This window comes from Biomphalaria glabrata, chromosome 9 (genome assembly GCF_947242115.1).
Source record: "Biomphalaria glabrata chromosome 9, xgBioGlab47.1, whole genome shotgun sequence".
In the NCBI taxonomy this organism is placed as follows: Eukaryota; Metazoa; Mollusca; class Gastropoda; family Planorbidae; genus Biomphalaria; species Biomphalaria glabrata.
This window is the reverse complement of record NC_074719.1, coordinates 6535582-6562203: the sequence shown is the minus strand read 5'-3', so window position 1 is coordinate 6562203 and position 26622 is coordinate 6535582. Positions and strand designations below refer to the sequence as shown.

The 26622-nt window shown below is 36.7% G+C and overlaps 1 protein-coding gene across 2 annotated transcripts in view; it reads left to right on the top strand.

Annotated features, from left to right (window-relative positions):
• The first annotated feature begins 253 nt into the window (after nucleotides 1-253).
• The window catches only part of LOC106059358 (uncharacterized), a 38243-nt gene continuing 11874 nt past the window's right edge, over nucleotides 254-26622 (top strand). For both annotated transcript variants that reach the window (XM_056042010.1, XM_056042009.1), the window contains exons 1-4: nucleotides 254-476; nucleotides 8475-8563; nucleotides 13806-13927; nucleotides 18494-18645. In XM_056042010.1, the coding sequence (XP_055897985.1) occupies nucleotides 8500-8563; nucleotides 13806-13927; nucleotides 18494-18645 (338 nt within the window). In that variant the 5' untranslated portion in view covers nucleotides 254-476; nucleotides 8475-8499. The remainder of the gene's footprint in view (nucleotides 477-8474; nucleotides 8564-13805; nucleotides 13928-18493; nucleotides 18646-26622) is intronic.

Sequence of the window (26622 nt, the reverse complement as noted above, 5' to 3'; positions counted from 1 at the left end):
TCGTTCCGATCAGAACTATTACCCAGGCGTTTATCTCATCCGTAGTCGCTTCGACGCTCAAGGAGGCTATTACATTGAGTTATCAAATAAAGTGTTTACATTTTGTTCAGAAATCTAACAAGAATAAATAATTGAATTTATATTCTCTACATTGGGATTATCAGAATTGGTTTCAATTGATGCTATAATTGTATTAAGTCGTCATTGGTTTCAAAACGTCTCTATTTATTTCCAAATGTTTGTTGCTTTATTCCGTGGCTGGCATGTTTTACTTGACCACACACTCTGATTCGGCAACAGACAATTGGATTATTCTTCTCATGCAAAGCACTATCTTCAAACCATTGTGACAATGAATGAGTTTTCAGTACTGTTCTCAATAAAAAGACATTATTTCTTCTAGTGGAAGACCCAGTCTCAAGCTTGTTATCACAAGAGAACCTATGTTCAAGATATAAGTTTGTCAGCAATTACAGGTTCGTACTTTTTAAACTCATAACTTCACCCTTGTTTTTGAAAACTCATTGTAAATTGTATCTATTATCATTTCTAGAATGCAAATAAAAATATAAAAAAAAAACAGCTTTGCTCAATAATGATTTAACTCTTTCTCTCCGTAACTATTTTTCCACCTTTCGTTGGAATTCTTCATTTGCTCATTACTATTTCACTACCTTGTTATGATTAGGCTTCAATAGCTTTGTTGTTTGTTATCAGAAAATGTTTTATTTGGTCTAGAATTAAAGGAGAATGCATGCTCCTTTTTTATATAATACAAAATAAAATGTTGAAAATTGAACATTAATTTAATTTTAATGAGGTCAAATTGACAATGGTATCATTGTCAATTAGGAGAGAAAGAGTTTTTTAAAAAAGCACAACTGAATTAAGGTTGCATACAGGCAGAGCCGTGACTTCGCGCAGACGTAGCCGTTACTTCAGGCAGACGAATCTGTTCTCTACTAGAGTTCGGGGAACTATGCATTTATTTGAATGGAATGTTGATCTCTGTTAAATATACTTTTATCCAGCTTTTTTCTCTGAAATGCTGTTGATGCTAGGTTTCTGTTCTGCTGTTCAGGTAATTTATGCCAGATTTCTTCCATTTAACCAGTTCATCAGTAATTGTGGCCTTTCAGCCAGTTAATGCCAGATTTCTGCTGTACAGCAAGTTGAAGGTGCATGTCTGCTGTTAAGCCAGTCAATGTCAAATATCTGATGTTCAGCCAAATGAAATTAGGTTTTCGCTAATCAACGATAAGAATATGCAACATATTCCTAGAGATCACTTCTGACACATAGCAGTTGCCATATAGGATTACAAATAACAAAACAAAACAAAAAGGTTGCCTTTGGAATTCTCTCTCTACTTCAGGGGTTCTCAACCTGTCGGTCGCCACCCCTTTGTGGGTCGAATGACCATTTGTCAGGGGTCGCCTAAGACCATCGGAAATTTGGGTTTTCATTTTATTTATCATCAGATTTTTTTTGTTGGCGTTTTTAACAAGCATAATTGCACCATGGTTGTAATACAATGCCATTTCTGATAACAAAACAAAGGGACATTACTAATATTGATGGTAAACATTCACATCATGAAACGACCGTCAAACTACAATTTAATAAAATAAAAAATGATGTTGACATATTTAGGAAGACGGATATTTTGTTAGTGGATACAGATGGCACCTTGAGTTAGTGAGTGTAACATCATTGTTTGAAGGTAGACATGTTTTTGTTTTCATTGATTACTTCTGTGTAATCCAGCGTGTTCTGCTATTTCACACTGATGTAACAAGGCTGTCAAGAAGCTATATCTCACATAATCATTAATTTTAATATTCGTGAAGAAGTTTTTTTTTTTTAATCAGAAAGCAAAAATACAGACAATAGTCGACCTGGTCTTTGTGGCCTTGAATAATTAAATGTTACAAACAAGGATCAAACACATTATGCCTCGATTTGTCTGCATAGATCCGTTCGTCCCTATATACTTTGACCAAAAAAAAAAACTGGATGAATAAAAAAATTAAATCTTGCCAACTTTATCTGCTTTCTATGAGGAAAAAAAGGTCATTGAATTTGACAGACCAACTACAATGGTTATTTATGTTAAAGAACGTTTGCATTAATGTGCAAGGGAAATTTCACTAGACTTCCAAATCTACATGACATCATGTTTACACTTTCTAGAAGTCAGAGATTAAACTTCCAAATCTACATGACATCATGTTTATACTTTCTAGAAGTCAGAGATTAAACTTCCAAATCTACATGACATCCTGTTTATACTTTCTAGAAGTCAGAGATTAAACTTCCAAATATACATGACATCCTGTTTATACTTTCTAGAAGTCAGAGATTAAACTTCCGAATCTACATGACATCCTGTTTACACTTTCTAGAAGTCAGAGATTAAACTTCCGAATCTACATGACATCATGTTTGCACTTTCTAGAAGTCAGAGATTAAACTTCCAAATATACATGACATCCTGTTTATACTTTCTAGAAGTCAGAGATTAAACTTCCAAAAGTACATGACATCCTGTTTACACTTTCTAGAAATCAGAGACTAAACTTCAAAATCTACATGGCATACTGCTTGCACTTTCTAGAAGTCAGAGATTAAACTTCAAAATCTACATGACATCCTGTTTACACTTTCTAGAAGTCAGAGATTAAACTTCAAAATCTACATGACATCCTGTTTACACTTTCTAGAAGTCAGAGATTAAACTTCCAAATCTACATGACATCCTGTTTACACTTTCTAGAAGTTAGAGATTAAACTTCCGAATCTACATGACATCATGTTTGCACTTTCTAGAAGTTAGAGATTAAACTTCCGAATCTACATGACATCATGTTTGCACTTTCTAGAAGTCAGAGATTAAACTTCCAAATCTACATGACATCCTGTTTTCACTTTCTATTAGTCAGAGATTAAACTTCCAAATGTACATGACATCCTGTTTACACTTTCTAGAAATCAGAGACTAAACTTCAAAATCTACATGGCATACTGCTTGCACTTTCTAGAAGTCAGAGATTAAACTTCAAAATCTACATGACATCCTGTTTACACTTTCTAGAAGTCAGAGATTAAACTTCAAAATCTACATGACATCCTGTTTACACTTTCTAGAAGTCAGAGATTAAACTTCCAAATCTACATGACATCCTGTTTACACTTTCTAGAAGTTAGAGATTAAACTTCCGAATCTACATGACATCATGTTTGCACTTTCTAGAAGTTAGAGATTAAACTTCCGAATCTACATGACATCATGTTTGCACTTTCTAGAAGTCAGAGATTAAACTTCCAAATCTACATGACATCCTGTTTACACTTTCTATTAGTCAGAGATTAAACTTCCAAATCTACATGACATCCTGTTTACACTTTCTAGAAGTCAGAGATTAAACTTCCGAATCTACATGACATCCTGTTTACACTTTCTAGAAGTCAGAGATTAAACTTCCGAATCTACATGACATCATGTTTGCACTTTCTAGAAGTCAGAGATTAAACTTCCAAATCTACATGACATCATGTTTACACTTTCTGAAAGTCAGAGATTAAACTTCAAAATCTACATGACATCATGTTTACACTTTCTAGAAGTCAGAGATTAAACTTCCAAATCTACATGACATCCTGTTTGCACTTTCTGGAAGTCAGAGATTAAACTTCCAAGTCTACATGACATCCTGTTTACACTTTCTGAAAGTCAGAGATTAAACTTCCAAATCTACATGACATCCTGTTTGCTTTTTCTAGAAGTCAGAGATTAAGCTTCCAAAACTACATGACATCCTGTTTACACTTTCTAGAAGTCAGAGATTAAAATGTTCCGGAGACAGAAAGAGTTTATTGAGCTCATCAAAAACGATGCAGCTAAAAATGTTTGTTTTTCAATGTCACATTTCTGGACCACGTGTTTGCAGTCATATCCCAGTTTGAGATTGTGTTGCGCCTTCTTCGTCTATTTCTTATAGTAGGCTTATATCTTTGCGAAGCAGGGTTTTCCAGCCTTGTTAGTTATCAAGTCTAAATAGAGAAGTAGACTTGATGCTGATGATGACATTCATTGTGCTCTTACAAAGACTCCCACAACCTCCCCACTAACGTTGACGTATTTACAAATTTGTAGCAACGCAGTTGACTTGATTCTATCGCCCTTCATGCTTCGCCCGACTTTTCACATTGTCACGCAAATAGAAAATAGAAAAGTTAAAAATGCAACTTATTAAACTAAACTTTTTGTTGGCAATTTAAAACACATTTAGTTTACGCTATTTACAATTACCTAAACATTTTTTTCTGTGTTCGACTTCTATCAATGAAAATACATACGTCATAGATCAGACAGAGGCATTACGATAGCAAGTTTATCCATTAGCAAATTTACATTTACCAAGGTCTATGAACGAAACCAAAAAATTACGGTTGGGGATCGCTGCTTAGTGGAGATTCGTATTAGGGGGTCGCGGCACTAAATAGGTTGAGAACCGCTGCTATATGCGCTGCAAATGAGCAGCTTAATAAGCAAAACCAGGTTCCAATATATATATATATATATATTCAGTGCTTTGTTTGTGACGGTACCTTTTTCAATGCGGAGAAAAAAATATGACTTTTCTTGTATTTTAACGTTTTTATTAATCTATTAGTAGTTAAAAGTTAGGCAATCCATCACTGAGTACCGGCACCAATTTTTTACTTATATTTATATATTGCTACTGTAACAAGCTGTACAGGTAGATGTTCTTGTGCATGATCCCGGCGGCTGATGTGGAGGCAGGTCATAGATAGATAGATGGCACCCTGTCCAAGTTAGCACAGTAGGTTCGCTTTGGTTCACTGAAAGAGACTAGAGTTAGAGAGAATGTTGTTGACAACGGTGTAAGCCCAAGTATAGGGGCTTTTGAAGAGCTGTGCTGAAAGCAGACCTTGTTAGTAATAGTCGGTGATGTCCTACCGCTACGAGTATCCTAGTTATGAATTATAAAGGTTGCCCCTTTCAGACCTTGTGGTCTATAGGGCAGATGATGTAAAGGTCATCTGTTTCTGTGACCTACGGTTAACAAGGGTGTCATGTGGCCAGCACAAGGACCAAGCGCCTTTACTTTTCCCCAACTAATGTCAGGTACCCATTAGAGCTTGGTGGACTCAAAGGCACCCAAAGATCCCGAAATAAAAAATCTTCGGTCTTCATTAGAATTCGTTTGGCTGATTTAGATAACCTATTTAAGTAGGCATATCATAATCATATTGAATAAGAAATATGATTCTTTGTGTCTCTCTAACATAGGGTGCTTACTGTTCAGATTCATACCTTAGGGATATTTAAACAAAGGGATTTAACTCTTTTATCTATACCTAGATAACATCAAAGAAACATCCCATTTAGTCTTGCTTGCAAACTTGTTTCAAATGGAACAACAATAGCAGTACTTAGTATATGTCAAGTCATACAATTTGATTTTGCAAGTGAAACGTTATATAATTTATTTCATCTATTATCAAAGCCAATTTCTCTTCACAAAAAGAACTTTTACAGGAGTACCTTTTTTAAAAAATTAACCATAGGGATTTAATTAAGGTCCACTAATCTCTGTTTCTTCGCGGAATACTTAATCAGGCCTCGAGGAACTCTAGTTTTCTAGAACAAAAGATTGGGAACTCCGAGACTATATGATGTTTTACAAAGCTTCTATTAACTCTATCTATCTGGTAAAAAGTTTGTACACATTGTTTCTCCTACACCCGATCAAGTAGACATTCCACAATTATTCTTTATACCGGACAAAACAAGAATCAATTTAAAAAAAAATAATTAATAAGTTAATTAACTAGTGGCAATTAATTATTTTGTTTGTTATCTTGAACATGGGAAATAACTCGTATTTGACAGATGTGGTGGTATTAACTGAATTAGTCCCCTTGAGAGGGAGGCAGGAGTCATAAGTGGAAATTCAAAAAGTCGTACGACCTTTTTTTTATGCATTTAAACAAAAGCGATCACAGTAACATTGACACAGATATCCCCTTCTTTACCCCCCTCCCCCTTTCCCAAATGCACATAAAAAGAGAGATCATTGTTAGTCTAAATCTATTACAAATTTAATCACATGACTGATCCAAACTAATTGATACAGTTTGCACTTAATATTTAAATATATTATTTATATTTACATTTACCAAGGTCTATGAACGAAAAAAAAATTACCTGCCTGCAATGTTACAGTTATTTGTGCATCTGCCTGCAATGTTACAGTTATTTTTGCACCTGCCAGCAATGTTACAGTTGTTTGTGCACCTGCCAGCAATGTTACAGTTATTTATGCACCTGCCTGCAATGTTTTAGTTATTTGTGCACCTGCCTGCAATGTTACAGTTATTTATGCACCTGCCAGCAATGTTACAGTTATGTGTGCATCTGCCTGCAATGTTACAGTTATTTGTGCACCTGAAGCAATGTTACAGTTATTTGTGCACCTGCCAGCAATGTTACAGTTATTTGTACACCTGCCAGCAATGTTACAGTTATTTTTGCATCTGCCAGCAATGTTACTATTACTTGTGCACCTGCCAGCAATGTTACAGTTATTTGTGCACCTGAAGCAATGTTACAGTTATTTGTGCACCTGCCAGCAATGTTACAGTTATTATTTGTGCATCTGCCTGAAATGTTTTAGTTATTAGTACGCCTGCCATTAATGTTACAGTTATTTCGCACCTGCCAGCAATGTTACAGTTATTTGTGCATCTGCCTGAAATGTTAGTTATTTGTGCATCTGCTTGCAATGTTACAGTTATTTGTGCACCTGCAAGATGAATGTTACAGTTATTTGTGCACCTGCCAGCAATGTTACAGTTATTTCCTGTTGACTACTTCTCCATTAACCCGCCCGTATAGAAGAGTATAAGGGAGGCTTGATGGCTGAGCTGTAAAGCGCCTTGCTTCCGAACAGGGGTCCCAGGTTCGAATCCTGGGATTTTTAATTCTTTGAGTGCCGCTGCGTCCACCCAGCTCTAAAGAGTACCCGACATTAGTTGGGGGAAAGTAAATTCGGTTGGTCGTTGTGCTGGCCACATGGCACCCTCGTAAATCATTGGCCACAGAAACATCAGCTGCCCTAGAGATCGCAAGGTCTGAAGGGGACACTTTACTTACTTAGAAGAATATGACCCCCCTAGTCCTCATAATCCTTTGCTGGCATTACGCACCGTTTGACTCCACTCAACAGGACGTTAGGGTTAAGTTAATAAGCGAATGTTTAAAGGGAAACTCCGATGGTTTTGACAATTTTTGATATAATATGTGTTTTGATTTACAGATAATGAATATATTATTCTTTTTTTTTTTATTTGCAATAATAACTTAGTAAATGATGTTTTTCCGACGTAATTTTCCTGCGCATCCAAAACAGTCAGACATTCACCGTGTTTCTATGTGACGTCACAAATACGTCTAATTTAATCTACTCACTTCTGTATAACGGGAGACCATACAGCAGAGTTTACATTCTCGTAAAAGAAATATATCTTCGTCTATGCAGTTAGATCTAGGATCTTGTATGCAAACAATAAAAGATGAGTATTTAAAGGAGATTTACATGCTTGACTAACCACGGCAGTGTGTATCTTCTCGCCTGACCACTCAACACACAACAAACACTATCGCTTGGTTGTCTTGTCATGACTGACTACACGTAGTCTTGACTAGCCTTACACTGACCAGCTTGTTCGAATCATTCAGACACACGATCTATAAAACTAAAATGTTATTTAACCTTGGTTAGGCCAATAATAGAATATGCATCCTCCGTTTGGGACCCCTTAACTCAAGAAAACATTAAAAAACTGGAACAGACACAAAATAGAGCAGTGAGATTCATAACAAACGAATATTCACATTTGACTAGAGTAACACCTTTAGTAAAATCACTATTAGAAAGCCTTCAGGACAGAAGGCTCAAAAGTAAAGTAGCAATCATACATAAAACACTGAACCATAATCTTCAAATACAAAAACAAAATTTAATAAAATACTCTGAAAGACACAAAGATAAAGGCACATTCCTCGTCCCATATGCTAGGACAAATTTGTACAAACACTCCTTCTTCCCTAGTGCTATTAGTGCATGGAATTGGTTGCCTGAGCTAGCCAGGAAAACCAGTGACTTGGCTGAATTTAAGTCATTGGTTAATATGCATGACTAAATGCATGACGCGTAGGACGTAATCATCTTCTTTTTTGAAGTAACGTCTGTATTATATAAGATAAGATAAGATTTACTTCTTGGGACAGGGAGAGGCTTAGATGAAAATGTTACTTTTTTTCTCGAGTTGGTTATTCTCAAATTTGAAAAACCATCGGGGTTTCCCTTTAACGATATGCTTCATTAATGACTAAAAGCAGTAATATTAGTTTTATTTTTTTTTTAAATTATTAATAATTATAGAGAGTCCAGACAAGAACAAGTGAAGATGTATGGACTAGTGTGTTTCCTTCTGATAGTGTTTGCTTGGGTTGAATCATCAGCTGATCCGGGTAAAGGATTCTTTTTATATTTTGCTTGTTTAGTGAACTGATTTTTTTAAGCTATGGCATGTTAACCCTTAAAGTGCTGAGCTGTTTTACAATGAATACATAAAAAATGGAATTACAATTCTGATGTTTAGAGGCTAAGCTATCACACGCGTTTTAAGGGTTAATATTGATTTGAGAAAATAACGTGTAAAAACGTAATAAGGGGACTAAATCCATATATATAAGTATATATATATATATATATATATATATCGACATCTCTCATCAAGTAGCATTTATTCCTCTTATTTTGAAATCAAACAAAAGAATCAATCATCAACAATTAATTAACTAATTTTTTTTATTATATTTAATGGATTAATGTCTTTATTGAATAATTGTGCAAAGTTTTAACTTGATCCGAAAATGGGAGAAAAAAAACGTGTTCAAACTTTTTACCAAACAGACAGACAGACGGACAGATAGACAGAATGAGTTGATATAAGCTTGGTAAAAAATGAGTGTAAGGGTAAGACTCACAAAGCTTGCAGAGCATAAAACGCCCTAACTGCGTCTTCCAGTGCTGAAGTCTGCTGAAACCCTGAAAAAAAAAAAAAAAAGCTTTTACCGGTACTCTAATGGTGTTCGTTCATACATACATGTACCAAGAGCACAGATTGAATAGTTTCCACTTGCGCTGCCTGAGACGCATAATGGGCATCTCTTGGAGGGACCATGTCTCCAATCAGGAAGTTTTAAGATTGGCCAATATGAACAGCATGTATGCTCTCCTGACACAAAGAAGATTACGCTGGCTCGGACATGTCACCCGCATGCCAGATGGCAGAATCCCGAAAGATATCTTATATGCTGAGCTTGTGGAAGGAGTCAGACCCAAGGGCCGCCCAAGACTAACATATAGAGATGTCTGCAAGCGAGACATGAGAGCCTCAGGCATCAGCGAAAGTATGTGGGAAAACATAGCCAAAGACCGGAGTGCATGGAGACAGACTGTGCGTGCTGGGACAACCCTTGCTGAGAACAAAAGAATTGAAGCGGCTTTAATCAAGAGGGATAAAAAGAAAGCTGCCCTGTCTGCTAGCCCTAAATCAGAGGCATACACATGTACGAATTGTGGCAAAGTCTGCCGTTCTAGAATTGGCTTGATTAGCCACACCAGATTCTGCCCCGTCTCAAGATTAAGCCAAAACCAGTGACTCATTTGGGCGCATCCATTGCCTTTCGAGACAAAAGGAGCCATATAATGGTGTTCGTTCATAACGCTAGAGATTAAGCTGCTGAAACGGATGACCAAAAATCAAAACTGAAGTTGATATTGACGCCAATACCGAGCCTCTTTAAAGTCTGAGATTTGGCATTACTGGTACTCAATATAACTCTAATGGGGACATGACTAACGTTGGGCCGTTGTGCTGGCGGCATGCAGGGCCGGCCTTACATAACTGGAGACCCTAAGCGAAGCGAGTTTGGTGGCCCCATATGAAAAATATAAAAATAAACAGCGAAAAAATAAAATTGAAAAAAAAACAACAACAACTAGTGTACTCCAACAATAATAATGGGGACAATACTTGGAATTATTATCTTGAAGGAAACCAAAGTTAAACTACTGACCTGAATGGACCTCATTCACCAATCGTAAACAAACAACATTTAGTCACGTGATCTTATTGATAAAACAATGAAAAAAACTGTCACGTGACAACCATCATGAATTAAACATGAGATCGTAAATTATATAGAAGAGATAAAGCACCACGTGGCTAAATGTTGTTTGTTTACGATTGGTGAAGGAGGTCCATTGCCCAGTCCAAAGCAGCACTTGCAAATATCAAAACAATCTGGATAGACAAAGGCCTAGCCCTTGACACTAAAATCAGACTGATGCGCTCCTTGGTTAGAATAAAAAGGGGCCTACGTGCGTATATACTGGAATGCATAATCAGTTCAAGATAAAGATTTTCTAGCCATCTAGACAAATTTAACTCTTTCTCTCCGTAATTATTTTCCATGTTCCGATGGAATTATTCATTTTGCTTATTTGTGTTTCCCTACCCTGTTAGGATTAAACTTCAATAACTTTTTTATGTAATCAAGAAATGTTATATTAGGTATATAATTACAGACGAATGGATGCTCTGTTTATATAAAACAAATTAAAGTTTATAAAACCATAATTTAATTTAATGGGGTGAAATCAACGTTGGTATTGTCAGTTAGTAGAGAAAGACAAAGTTATAGTAATAGGGCAACTGTGTGTGATCAGCTGACATATGTGACACAGGCCAATAATACAGTTTAGCGTGCTATATCGAAGGGCAAGGGGACAGTACTGGATATGAACTTTGCACGTGAATAGGACCCGGGTTATGGTCATCTGCATATAAGCCTGCGTGGACCAGACAGTGGACCTGTGTGTGTAAGGCAGTGCAGTTCCAGACAGAACAGCGAGTAGACCGGGACTGTTATTCTGCCATGAAGTTGGTCCTGGTGGAGTCCTGAAGTGAATGTACGAGTCCAGGAAGAGATAGAGACAGTAGAGTTTATAAGTTTAGTACGGTGATGTACAGTATAGCATTTTTAGTGTTGATGTATTGCCAATTGTGTCATATTGGCTGTTTTAATTGACCATTTTTAAAGCACCAGATTATTTGGAGCTCTTGTAGTCAGGTTCTTGTGTTGATGTGTTGTGTTGTGTTTAGCAGTGTTTACAGAAGGCCTGAGTAGGAGAGAATCGTAACAATACTTTAAAAAAAAAATAGAACGGTCAAACTAGAACTGTCCCTGTGTGGCCAACGAGCTAATAATTATGTTCCCAACAATATACATCAACTATCAAATTTCTAGGAAAATTGTTAGAGCCGTTTACGAGAACTATGTCCACCTAGGTTTTATTTGTTTCTAGGATCAATTTGTTTACATGAATGTGTGACCTAAATAGAGGAATCCCAAATAGGCCTAGACACAGAAAAATACATACGTTAAAAACAGTTCCTAAATTCTGTACACAAGATAATCCCAAAAATCAAACTATTTTTTTTACAAAGCTTATATACAAAGCTCACTGTCTGCTGTCTGACTGGCTAAAAGTTTGTACATTATTTTTCCGTCACCCAATCTCGGATCAAATTGAAATTTTCCACAATTATTTCTATTACCTGAGAAAACAAAAAAAGTAATAAGAACTATTGGTAATAAATCACTGTGTTAGGCATATCAAAAAAGGGAAAGAAATAGTACTTGACTGAGGTGGTGGCATAAGCTAAATTAGTTCCCCTTATATTAGGCTGCCATCTGAGGCTTAGTAAACACAAACATAAAATAGAAATACTAGATAACTATTGAATTTTCCATGTTCATAGACTCTTCGCTAGCAGAGTGGTTACCGCGTTGGCTTGAGAAGCCTGAGAAGGCTTTAGCCCACTAGTTACAATTCAAGTCGTTCCCTTTTTTTTTAAAGTAAAGTTCCCCTTTCAGACCTTGAGGTCCATCGGGCAGATGATTTAAAGGTCATCTGTTTCTTTGGCCCACGGTTAAAGAGGGTATCATGTGGCCAGCACAACGACCTACCGCCTTTACTTTTCCCAACTAATATCAGGTACACATTTAGCTGGGTGGACTCAGAGGCGCCCAAGAATACCGAAATAAAAACTCCCAGTTTTCGCCGAGATTCGAACCCCTGACCCCCGGTTCAGAATCCAAGCGCTTTACCGCTCAGGCACAGCGCCTCATAAAACTTAAGTTTTCCGCGTGTGCGAGCTATTAATTATTTTCTAAGTGATATACCCTAACTGTTAAATTTCTAGAAAAATCGTTAGAGCCGTTTTTGAGATCAGAATTTTGTACCCCGCACCATTCCTCCAGACCCCTCCCGATAAAAAAAAATCCTTTTTAAGCGAATGTGTAAATCTACAAGACTTTGTAATATTCAAACGATAGCCGTTTCAATGTAAACGTAGATTTTGCGCAAAATGTTCTTGAAAATTAATCTATTCAACTCTTGAAGGAATAATATGCCTGCATACGGAAATACCCCCAAAAAAAGTTTAGATAGTTCAAGCCAAATGTTTTCTCGTTCTCAAGCCAAATTTAAAATCATTTCTGTTTTTATTTTGAAATATTACAACGGTAAAGCTATCGTATTCCCAATCTGGCCAACGAGCAAGTGTTTCTTATCTCAGCGATATACATCAACTTTTAAATTTATAGGAAAACCGTTAGAACCGTTTTTAAGATCCGTGTCAAGGTTCCAGGCTCCTCCTGCATCCATTGATGGCTGCCTGGTCGTGCGGTTTGCGCGCTGGACTGTCGTTTGGACATCGATGGTCCCGGGTTCAAACCCTGTCCCATCCCCCCGTCGTCCTTTGGGAGGTTTGGACTAGGAAGCAAACTATCTTCAACTCTGAATGAGCATCCGAAATATGTAAAACATTTTACAAACAAACATTTAGTTGTGAGTTGAATAGAGGTATAATAGAGGCGTATTTATGATCTCAACATCGTTTAGTAAATTGAAGGGAACCATTTCATCATTATCATCATCAAACTTCATTTGAGTGAGGGCTTGAGAGGCTCAAATCCTCTTTTGCAAAAGCCCTGGACAGAAACCCTGCTGACTTGCGTAGTGCAAACATGTCACTATACAGGTCGAGAATTTTTGGTCTCCCAGACCTGTCGCTGACGGAGATCAGCGTCTGGGGCAGGAAACGATTTTATAGGTCAGAGGACGTAAAGGTTATCTTTTTCTCTGGCCTATTGTGATGTGACCAGATCAACGACCAACCGCCTTTACTTGTAGTAAAACTTAAGCACCTATTTCTTTTTGTTTTGGGCTGACATACGTATTTAAATATGGCCAGATCCGGCTTAATCTATGCAGCTGCAGATTGAGTCCCTTGCAAAGCTGACTTACATGTGTCTTTAAACACAGAGACGAGTCGAAAGAAACTCCAAGATTGCGATTAATTGCGAACCACATGGACAAAAGGAACCTGGAAGTTAGTGATGAAAAGTGAATCTGTACCCTCGACTTTTTCATGTTGTTTTGAGTGCATGGACTCAGCAGTGCCAGAAAATCAAAAAAAAAAAGTAGATCCCGTAACCAGAAGCAGTGCCAGAAAATAAAAAAAAAAAGAGTAGATCCCGTAACCTATTGGTTTGTATACAAGTGCTTTATCACTCGACCACCTCGCCCCTTCTACGTTTATGGAGTATTGCATAACTTCCTTTCCTTCTTCTTTAGGCAATGACGCTAAACGAATTGCAAGCGTGATGGCTTACAGGTACAGGGCTGAGAGTAATGATTCTGAAGTTAAATATATTGCTTTGCAACACATTGAAGACAATAAATATTTTCTTCCTCAGGTAACAATTTTGTTTTTGCTGTCGTAGCATGTTTCATACACATCTTTTATAATGTATAGTCATGCGCAGTTTCACGGTGAAGTTGGTTAATGTTGTCATATATATTATTTTAGACGCGTGCTTATCACACTATCACTTCGGTCTGTTGATCTACAGGCCAATATTACAATATGCATCCTCTTTTTGGGACCCCTCAGTTCAAGAAAACATAAGACACTAGAACAGTTGCAAAATAGAGCATTGAGATTCATAATAAACGAATATCTACACTTGATTAGAGTAACGCCTGTTATGAAAATTGTATTCTGTATCGGTTGTCGTTCTTATGTTTACATGTGCTTGTAACTCTTCCGTAAGAATGTGTTCACAAAATGTGTGTTGTGTAGTCTGTTTGTAAAAAACATTAAATCGTTATTTTCCTTTTTTTTTGTTAATACATCCAGCCCAATTTTTCTACATATATCTAAATCTAATCTAGATTATATTTAAGTCTAAATGTATAACATAGTATCTTATCTTTTCTTATATTATTACAGACGTTACTTCAAATAAAGAAGATAATTACTTCCTACGCGTTTCATGTGTATATCTAGTCATGCATGTTAGTCAATGACTTAAACTCTGCTAAGTCGGTTTTCATGGCTGATTCAGTCAACCCATTCATTCTCTAATAACACTAGGGAAGAAGGAGCAATTGTACGAATTTGTTCTAGCGTATGGAATTAGAAAGGTGTCTCTATCCTTATGTCTTTCTGGGTATTTCATTAGGTTTTGTTTCTCTATTTTTAAGTTGTGATTTAGTGCTTTATGTACTATAACTACTTTACTTTGTATTTCTTGTCCTGAAGTGTCTTTAAGTTTAGTGATTTTACTAATAGCGTTACTCTAATGAAATTGGAATATTCGTTTGTTATAAATACCACAGCTCTATTTTATATTTGTTCTAGTTTCTTTATGTTTCTTGTATAGAGGGGTCCCAAAGAAAGGATGCACATTCTAATATTGGCTTAACTAACAATAAATATTTTTTGCTTGTTTTTTTTAAATAATTTTATCCATATGGGGATACCATGACTTTTCATTTATTATTACGCCTAGATATTTTGAGTTTTTAGTTTGTGTTGCTGGTTTACCATGAACAAAGTAAGTAGTTTTTATTTGCGTTAGTTTTTGCTACTCTTAATAACTGGTATTTTTTCTGGGTGGAAAGACATACTTTAATTTTATTCCCATTTCTGTAATTCTTCTAATTCTTTTTGTAAAATGTCAGTATCTTGTTGTTGTTTTTTTTGGTTATATGAATTATGCAATCGTCTGCAAATAATCTGACTTTTGTTCCTGAACTAATGCAATTATTTGGTAGATCATGTATGTAAATAAGAAACAGAAGTGGGCCCTAAGACTGCTCCTTGAGGTACCTCTATTACTTGGTGTTGATTAGGAGACAATTGCATTTACAATATTACAGTTTGTTCTCTCCCTGTTAGAAAATCCTGACTCCACCAATTAATGAACCATTAATGCCAAAGTATTTTAGTTTTTTTTTTAAGCAAGCTATGGTGGTGAACTTTGTCGAATGCCTTAGAAAAGTCTTAATAAAGTTCTAGTATTTTACATGTAATGCTAGTTAGTTACACTGGTCTGTAGTTCCCCGGATCAGATTTTTCTCCTTTTTTAAAATAGGGAGTGACATTAGCTTCTTTCCAGTCCCTAGGTACCCTGCTCTGACTTAGTGATGTCATAAAAAGTATTTTGAACACTAGTGCTAGCTAATTGTATAATTCTTTGAGCAATCTAGCTGGAATACCATAAGATCCTGAAGCTTTATTTGTTTTTTTTTATATATCTGGAATCTGGATTTAGATTCATATCTACATGTATAGCCTAAATCTAAATCTAGATCTATATAGTTTATATCTAAATATATAATCTAAATGCCCATTGACTATCTCAAGTTAAGATCTAGATTTACCACACGGCCCTACAGTACTATGTCTATAAATCTATCCGAATCTAGATACAGATATACTTTCTAGATATAGATATAGTCCTAATAATTCTAGATCTAGATCTTGGGTAGAATTGTTTACAAATTCAACTTGATTCTAGAATCTGTGGGAGAAATAACGTGAAAGAACTACTAAACAAACAGATCTTCTTATCTTATCTTATATATCTTATATAATACAGACGTTACTTCAAAAAAAGAAGATGATTACGTCCTACGCGTCATGCATTCAGTCATGCATATTAACCAATGACTTAAATTCTGCCAAGTCACTGGTTTTCCTGGCTAGCTCAGGCAACCCATTCCATGCTCTAATAGCACTACAAATTTGTCCTAGCTTATGGAACGAGAGATGTACCTTTATCTTGTGTCTTTCTGAGTATTTTATTGAATTTTATTTTTGTATTTGAAGATTATGGTTCAGTGTTTTATGTATAATTGCTACTTTACTTTTAAGTCTTCTATCCTGAAGGCTTTCTAAATTTAGTGATTTTATTAAAGGTGTTACTCTAGTCAAATGTGTATATTCGTTTGTTAGGAATCTCACTGCTCTATTTTGTGTCTGTTCCAGTTTCTTAATGTTTTCTTGAGTTGAGAGGTCCCAAACGGAGGATGCATATTCTATTATTGGCCTAACCAAGGTTAAATAACATTTTAGTTTTATGTTCTTATTTGATTTATAGAAATTTATTTTAATAAACCTTAATGCTTTGTTTGATTTTTTTAAATAGTTTCATCGATATGAGGATTCCATGATAGTTTTTCATTTATTATAACACCTAGGTATTTTGCGTTTTTAGTCTGTGTTACTGGTTTGCCATGAATAAGATAAGTGGAATTAATTCGATTTAGTTTTTTTTTGTTACTCTTAACAACTGGCATTTTTCTGGGTGGAAAGACATGCTCTAATTCGATTCCCATTTCTGTAATTTATCTAATTTTCTTTGCAAAATATCTGTGTCTTGTGTTGTTTTTATTGTTCTATATATTATGCAATCGTCTGCAAATAATCTGACTTTTATTCCTGAAGTAATACAATTTGGTAAATCATTAAAAAAAAAATTAAAAATAGTAGTGGACCTAAGACTGTTCCTTGAGGTACACCTGAGTTTACTGTTATCGGTGTTGATTTAGAGCCATTTATTATTACAGTTTGTTCTCTCCCTTTCAGAAAATCTTTAATCCACTTATGCAATGGACCATTAATGCCAAAATATTTTAATTTTTTAAGCAAACTATGGTGGTAAACTTTGTCAAAAGCCTTGGAAAAATCTAGTAAGATAGCATCTATTTATTCACTATTGTCTAAACCTTTTGAAAAATCATCAATTAGTTGTGATTCACATGATCTATATTTCCCAAAATCACATTGGTATGGGGTGAGGACATTATGTTTGTCTAAGTGGTTTATGATGTTGCTATATATTATGTGTTATAGGATTTTACATGTGATGCTGGTAAGTGATACTGGTCTGTAGTTTCCTGGGTCAGATTTTTCTCCTTTTTTAAATAGGGGGGTGACATTAGTTTCTTTCCAGTCCTTTGGTACTCTGCCCTGGTTAAGTGAAGCCTGAAAGAGTATTTTGAACACTGGGGCTAAACAAAACTACACTGCTGTATAATAAAGTACACAAAATTGCAAGTCACAAATTTTCGTTTCATAAAACTCTTTTATCGGCCAGTCTATATTTATTTATGTCTATGACATTAGCACATTAGCTCTCGCCAGAACTGGCTCTGATAGCACTCTATTTGTAACTTGTTTTTTTTTTAAACTTTTGCTGTTACTACCAATTTCTAAGTTCGTAAATTTATTCTTTTACAACATTTTTGCCTACAATTATCTTATCTTATTGGTGAATATCTAAGGCAGGCAAGGCAACGAAGTTGTCAAGTCAATAAATACGCGTGTTTATATACAAGGCCAAACACGAAACATTTACATTCCAGGAGCCTTGTTCCTAATTCTACCAATCCTTTCTCCACCAAACCTGAATACGCACCAACGACAGCCTTCCGTGCTTCGCTCCAGGTCCCTATTACAGCCGTCAGGCAGCACAAAAGACGGCTCCTTAGTTCAGACCATAGACATAAATAAATATAGACTGGCTTAAGGAAGTAACTTCATGTAACTTGAAAACATGTATATCTATTGTATTCGGATTTCCGAATTCTGAAAAATTGCATGATCTTCAGTCTTAGAGATTAAACAAAACTCCTAGACATAAATAAAGTACACAGAAATGCAAGTCACAAATGTTCGTTTCATAAAACTCTATTATCGGCCAGTCTATATTTATTTATGTCTATGGTTCAGACTGTTCTAATCACGTGATACACCGTTCTTTCTTCTCATACAGCGTCCTTATGTTCTTGTTCAATAGTGCTTTCGTACGCACCACATGCACGGGTGCAAGGCAGGGTGACAACATTATCTTATAAAATACAGACGTTACTTTAAAAAATTAGCCCTTGATTGAGACAGTTATAAAGATGTTACTACCATCTACTGAGTGGTATAACCTATATAATACACATTTTGACATGTCTCTTTACAGGAAATCCCTATGTTGTATTCACAATACTTAAGTGCAGATAAGGTCAATCAGAGTATTCTTGTATTGAAAAAACAGAAAGCGAATTCCTATGGCGTCACTGAGTATATGATGGTCGACGAATGGAAATCTATTCTCTATCTGGACTCCACGAGGTAATATATGTAAATATAATCAACCGCTAGTTTTAAGTAACTATCTATCGGTTCCCGGTCATTTCGTCCCCGGTCATTTCATTCCCGGTCACTTCATCCCCGTTCATTTCATCCCCGGTCACTTCATCCCCGGTCACTTCATCCCCGGTCATTTCATCCCCGGTCACTTCATCCCCGGTCACTTCATCCCCGGTCATTTCATCCCCGGTCACTTCATCCCCGGTCACTTCATCCCCGGTCATTTCATCCCCGGTCACTTCATCCCCGGTCATTTCATCACCGGTCACTTCATCCCCGGTCATTTCATCCCCGGTCATTTCATCCTCGGTCACTTCATCCCCGGTCATTTCATCCCCGGTCACTTCATCCCCGGTCACTTCATCCCCGGTCATTTCATACCCTGATATTTTCATCATCTGATCATTTTTATCTAACAAATTGTAATTTTAAAATCATGAAATGAGCAATATTTAATGTATTCATTTTTTATTTAAATGACAAAATTGTAGCACGTTAATGTTTAAAAGGAATTAAAGCAAAACTTATACAGGCGACATGATATTACGAGAAAAAAATAAAACCTTATTTCAAGGCTAAAAATGGCGCGCCCATTTTCAAGAAAGAGCGATTGAAAAATAAAATAAAGTGAAACATATTCGTACTTTCACCACAGCTTGGCCTTTGATGATAAGTTATCAGTGGCACGGTCATAATTATTGTAATCGCACTTCTATCTCTCAAATGATTTTTTACTACTTCCATTAAACCTTGGCCTTCGATCCGGATAATATTGTAATAACTTAACTTACTCAACGAGGCACATATATCTTTATTTACACGACATCACAAGTTCACAAAACATCATCTTTCTTAGGCACAGTCTTTTCACTTCGGCTCTCAACTTGGGCGGAAATCGTTCTCTCTCTAATGTCAACATCCTTCCTGTCTTGTCACAGATAGTGCGCACCTTCTTTTTCTGCACACCTTCTTTTTCTGCACTATCTTGGATGGCGGTGTGCATGGCAAAGTCATAACAATATTATGATATTACAACCCCCACATACATAGGAAGTGCTATAGCTAAGTACACACCCAGATTTACAAAATATTATAAGATTTCTAATTAAGAAAACAAAGTGGAAGAGAAACACTGTAAATGCATTAGTAACAAGTCATAAAATGTCAAAAAGTATTCTACCTAATCATATTTATATAAAAAATATTTAATTGGGGATGAAATGACCGGGGATAAAGCGACCGGGGGATGAAGTGACCAGGGGATGAAGTGACCAGGGGATGAAGTGACCGGGGATAAAGTGACCGGGGATGAAGTGACCGGGGATGAAGTGACCGGGGATGAAATGACCGGGGATGAAATGACCGGTCAACCTATCTATCGATCTATCTATCTATCTATCTCTCTCTCTCTCTCTCTCTCTATATATATATATATATATATATAGATGCTGTAATAACTTAAGGGAGGCAACTCAACGAGATATATCATGTTTACTTCCATGGGGACATCACAAACGTGTAGAACGGCATCTATCTTGAGCAGAGCGAGTTTATCACTTCTGACTTGGGCGGAACGCGTTCTCTCTTTCTGATCTCAGCATCCATCCTAATCATGTCTCTGATAGTGCGAACCTCCTGCACTAGCTTAATAAGACAAGAAATTGAAGTGTTAGTGGATATCTGGTGATACTCTTCGTATCCAAAAATAGTGTTCGAAATTAAATTCCTCGGACATTTTAATTTCGCGGGCGGTCTCGGTACGCATTCCCCTCTAAAGTCAAGAAAATACTTGTTTTCTTTATTAATTTTCATAAAAAAATCAATATTTCAAAAATTGCATTTATGTTACAACAATATAAATGACACACACTTACAATAATATAGATGACCTATGATTCTTTCATGGAGAAATATCAAAGCCCAGCAACTGTTTCAAACCGCTAGCGGATCCAGAACACTTTGGAGTGGGGGGGGGCAATTTCTTCCAAACCCTCACCCTAACGCCCTGTAAATCCTAACCCTAAGCATAAACGTGCGCACAGCATATATATATATATATATATTGTTGTACTCTTCCGCGGTGATGAGTACTTGAAGTAGGAACAAATCTAAATGAGGTAACACCGAACTCAATGCTGAACATGAACATTGACGGAAGGTCAAGAAGGGAACTGTCGAATGTCCTCTAGTACTAGCCGTCTGTATATGACTTCGTGTTCCTAATGTTCTACACAAAGCGTCTTGTTTATAACGTAACTTAAAGCGTTCTCGTTTTTTAAAGATCTGTCACGTCACTTGTCGCTAAGTCAAACTTTCCCCTTATTCAAGAAACAAATATTAAATTCTAATCATGTCCTAACAATATATATTATATATATATATACATATATATATATATATATATATATATATATATATATATATATATATATATATATATATATATATATATATATATATATATATATTATATATATATATTGTTATGAAAATTAAATGCTGTATCGGTTGTCGTTCTTGTGTTTACATGTGCTTGTAACTCGTCCGTAAGAATGTGTTCATGAAATGTGTGTTGTGTAGTCATTCAGTGTATTAAAGCCAGACTAAGCGGACATGGTTTTCGACACTGTTATCATTATGTCCATAACAATTTAATACACTGAATCAAAATTTTGAAGTTGTAAGAATTTCGAATTGGATAAGATATTTCGGCCAGAAAAGTTTGACATCGAGCCCACAGCTCCTCAAGCAGCAGAGCACTGGTATGAAACTTTTAAAAACTTTGTATCAGTAGTATCAGTAGATAATCTTGATACTAGGAAACTACTGATCACTATATCTCTCCTGCTGTATACCAAATGATACTTGATAAAGAGACATTTGATGAAGCATTTCAGACTCTAAACGGCATCTACATACAACCAAAGAATGAGGTGTTGTGCTAGGCACAGGTTAGCTACTTGCAGACAAGAACAAGCTCAAATATAGACGCCTAGATGCAGAAATTAAGAATTCTATCCTAAGATTGCAACTTCAAAGCGGTGACTGCTGAACAACACCGAGAAGAGGCTATTAGAGATTCGTTTATCAATGGACTAGTGTCCAACAGCATTTGAAAACGTCTACTTGAAAAGACTGTTTTGAGTTTAAAGGACGCCTTCGAGGAGGCTCGCTTACTAGAACATGCTTATCAGCACTCATTACAATATGAATCATCACAGCCGGAAACTTCATTGCGCGGCAACTAACTACTCTCACTAATTTTTTGGCCTCACCCTCGCCAATTTTAACGATTCCTCGGAGTGCAAGCAATTCACACATACATGAAATAAATGCATTAGCTAGCAAGTGTTACTTGATGCATCAAGGGTTAAGCATCCCCGCTCTCAATGCCCTGCAAAGGAAGTGACATGCAATCAGTGCTTCAAAAAGGGTCACTTTCAAAGAGTTTGCAAATCTAGATCTTCAACAGTTTCGGCTATCGCTACTATACAGCCTTTGAGTGTAAACAAATCTACAATACCCATTTTCATCAACAACGTGCTATTGAAAGCCCTAGTAGATACCGGAAGCTGAAAAAGCTATATTTCAACGCACATTGCTAAGAATCACAAATGGCAGACATGTTCGTCAGATAATTGAATTTTATGGCTTCCATCCATCTATCTCGAATCACTTAGGGACATATCTACGCTAACTTACTACTCAAAAATGAACGATACGAAGGAGCTAAACTCTCTCTCTCTACTAGACAATTTGTGTTCCGAGGTCATTCTTGGACTTGAATTTATAAGTTTGCACCAAAACTTGTTTGTTTCTTTCGATGGTCAGAAACCATCGTTGTGCCTGAGTACTCTCCAGCCAGCGAGGGTAGAGGCTCCTAGCCTATTTAGTAATCTGTCACAAAACTGTACCCCAGTGGCTACAAGGTCTCGCAGATACTCGATTCCAGATAGAAAGGTTATAGAGAACAAAATTCAATAATTGATAAAGGATGAGATTATTGAACCATCTAAGTCACCCTGGCGAGCACAAGTCCTAGTCACAACAAATGACAGACATAAGAAAAGAATGGCTGTAGACTACAGTCAAACCATAAACCAGTTCACTCTACTAGACGCCTACCCTATGCCCTATGCCCAGAATTGATGAACTAGCTGATAAGATTTCCCAATACTCTGTATATAGCATTTTAGATCTAAAAAGTGCATACCATCAGATTCCTATAAAAGAAGAGGAAAGGCCGTTCACAGCCTTCGAAGCATGTGGGAAACTGTATCGATTCCGTCGGATTCCGTTTGACGTTACGAATGGAGTCGCTTGTTTTCAGCGTACGATTGACAAAATCATCGAAGACGAACGACTCACTGACACTTTTGCTTATGTGTGACCATCTGCGGTCAGGACTCTGAATCACACGACCGAAATCTACAGCGCTTTCTTGATAGTGCTCAAAAGAATGGAATCACTTTTAATGAAGCAAAAAGTGAAATTAGCACTACTAAAGTGAGAATGTTAGGATACGAGATTTCCAAAGGACAACTTAGGCCGGATCCTGAGAGATTTCGCGCTCTTAGGGATATTCCCGTACCAGGGAACATGCGTGAACAGAAACGAGTAGTGGGTCTTCCGGCTTACTACTCACAGTGGATACCTAACGTCTCAACAAAAATAAGCCTGTTAACAAGAAATCAACAATTTCCTGTCTCTGAAGAAGTCAAAAGAACATTTGAAAGTTAAAAAAAATGAGCTTGAAAAAGCCGCTGTATATACTATTGATCCGAATTTTTCTTTAACCGTTGAGACAGATGCTTCTAATATAGCCATTGCGGCTACCTTCAACCTGAGATGAACTCCTATTAAAAATTCAGAGTTGGAAGGACTAATCCTCCCGTAGTACTCTGGCAAAAAACTGGGCCGTACGGTGTAATGCCTCGTAGCTACCATACAAGTCGAGTGGCTGCTCAGATACGCCCCCCCCCCCTTAGCTCTTGGAGATGAGGACACTCGTACAACATGTGCGACACTGTTTCGACGCTCTCTCCACAGTGACGCCATCGGGAGTCATAGTTCAGGCGGAACCGGGCAAAATACGCATACGCTGCCAGACACTATGTGCTTTGTCGAATTCCTCCCAGGACTTTAACCACTTGTCATGAATGAGTGCTCGGATTTCTGCCGTTGCTTGTAAAAACGTGCTTGATGCTTCGAGGTGTGTGGCCGCCAAAGCCCTTGCGAGGGCGTCGATACATTTACCAGAAACTATCTATCTGCCATCACTCGCAATGACCTTAAGTTGCTGCATACTAGTCTTTGCCACCCGGGCGTTACTCGACTTTTGCACTACGTAAGGGCTAAAAATCTTCCATTTTCCTGTGATGACGTCAGAACTGTGATAGAACAATGTCAAACTTGTGCAGAGCTGAAGCCCCATTTTTTTTCGACAGCCGACCACAGAGCTGATTAAAGCGACTCAAACTTTTGAGAGAACTAGTATGGATTTCAAGGGACCTCTCCCTTCTGTTTCAAGAAATAGATTTCTACATACCATTATAGATGAATTCTCTAGATTCCTATTTGTATTTGCATGTCCCGATATGTCTTCCTCGACATTGTTAAATGTCTCAATTAAGTGATAATTTGTTCAATAGGCCAATGTTTGTAACTAGGTATTGTTACACAACTACAATTCAAAGCTCCAAATAGAAAAATGTCGGAAGTGGGAGAAGAAATTAAGTGAACCAATTAAATTCTTCTTTATTATTTTTTTATTTCTTTGTGTTTGCATTTTTAAAATTCAAGCATATATTGTGAGTTATAGCAGCACCTTCGATATGGGTCATGGAGGTCACGGTTATAGTCCCAAAATTTTTTTATGCAACTGAAAAATATCAGTATAAGTAAAAGTTAGAAAAAGATGAATAGGAAAATAATATTTGGGTTCAGAACTTAAGAATTCTAAATTTTCAGGAACAAAGTCTTACTTAAAATAACTAAGATAAATTCGTGTGCAATCACATAACCTTTGTCGCCATATTTGACTTTTCTGTTTTAAAACGTCATTTTTTTTCGTCTGGAAAGGGGAGAGGGCGGTAGCGTGAAAACGTTAATCCTCGCTCCTTTTTATAATTTCAGCTAATGATTGCATTTGGCATTAAAGAATAGGGTGACTCGACCACAGAATTTAATTTATCTATACTATAAAGTAGACTGTAAGGCGTAGGCCTATGTGTGTGTGCGACATAATATACAAATGGGTTAAAACATCAATATGAAGTTTATATTATATAGATATTCAATTAATTTTGTTCACAAACTATGATTTGTTCATATAAATAGGACCGCCCCCCCCCAATTCAGAGGGCTAGAGGGGGGGGAGTAGAAGCAATCACCCCCCCCCCCACCTCACGGAATCGGCTAAGATACCATATAAAAAGTATATAGTTAGTTATTCAACTAATTTTGTTAACAAACCATGATTTCTAAATAAAAGTGGGAACGCTCCCCCCCCCCACTCAAAGTGTTTAGGTTGGAAGGGCAATAGATGTATTCCTTCCCCCCCCCCCCACACACACACATAACTGGCTAAAATGGGAACGACATAATATAAAGATCGGTTAAAATATCAATAACAATTTCTAATTATATAGATATTTAATTCATTCCGTTAACAAGCTCTGATTTCTACAAATAAATTGGACCGCTCCCCCCACTTGAAAGTTTATTGGGGGGGGGGGGGAATCGATGCCATCGCCACCTCCCCATCCCACCAAATCGGCAAACATACTAGAGGAGGCTGCGAAATAATGTAAAAGTAGGTTGAAATATAAATAGTTAGTATATATTATTAACATAACTAATAAATTCGTATACGAATTATGTGATTTTTTTACTAAAATTCGTCCGCCCCCTTCCCTTCGCCCTTACAGCCTCCCCCCATGGATCCGCCAGTGTTTTAAACTTGATTCCTATTCAAATCCGATTGGATGTTCTTTATTTACGAAATAAATAATGTTAATTGGTCGCTTCCGGCTACTTGTTTTTATTGATGTCAAGATGAGCTGTTAAACAATGATAGCCTCGTAGAATCGACAGGTTATAAGATGCTATCTTTTCAGAAACTTAACGGTATTTGTAGCCAATAATGTCATGCTAAGAGCTTGCATGGTAATTGGCATCATATAGATGCCGGGAAGTCTTCAAAAAATATTGAGTAACAAGCCTAGTTATGAAAAGTGATCTGGATTGCAAAGTTGAAGGTGATACTAAAAAATTTACGATCGCGCCCCCCCCCCCTGAGGCACGGGGCCTGGAGCGGTTACCCAACTTGCCACCCCCTAGAGCCGCTACTGCTGGGCTCCATTGATAAAATGCAGTGGATAGCAGATTTGATATTCGACCTACGTCCTGCGGGAGGTTTGGACTAGGAAGTAAACTATCTTCAATTCTGAAGGAACATCTGAAACATGTAAAACATTTTTACAAACATTGCATTAAAGACACCCCGGAATATGCATTTTATTTTGGTTTCAAATTTAGGTAACAATACTTCAACCCGCTGGGGGGGGGGATCATAATGCTCCCTGTGCTCTCTCAAACCCTCTAGTTGCCAGGAAGGGATGTCTAGTATCTTTCCCTTAGCTCCAGATAGAGCCAACTGAAGGGTAAAATAGACGTCAGAACAAAAGAAAAGAATTGGGTGTAATATATATATATATATATATATATATATATATATATATATATATAATTCTATAATTATAATCTCTCTCTTTATATATATGTATAGATAGATAGATAGATAGATAGATAGATAGATAGATAGATAGATAGATAGATAGATAGATAGATAGATAGATAGATAGATAGATAGATAGATAGATAGATATGTGTGTGTGTGTGTGTGTGCGCGCGCAAAGGAAAAAAATTCATCCCAACCCACCCCTCACCCTAGGAGGA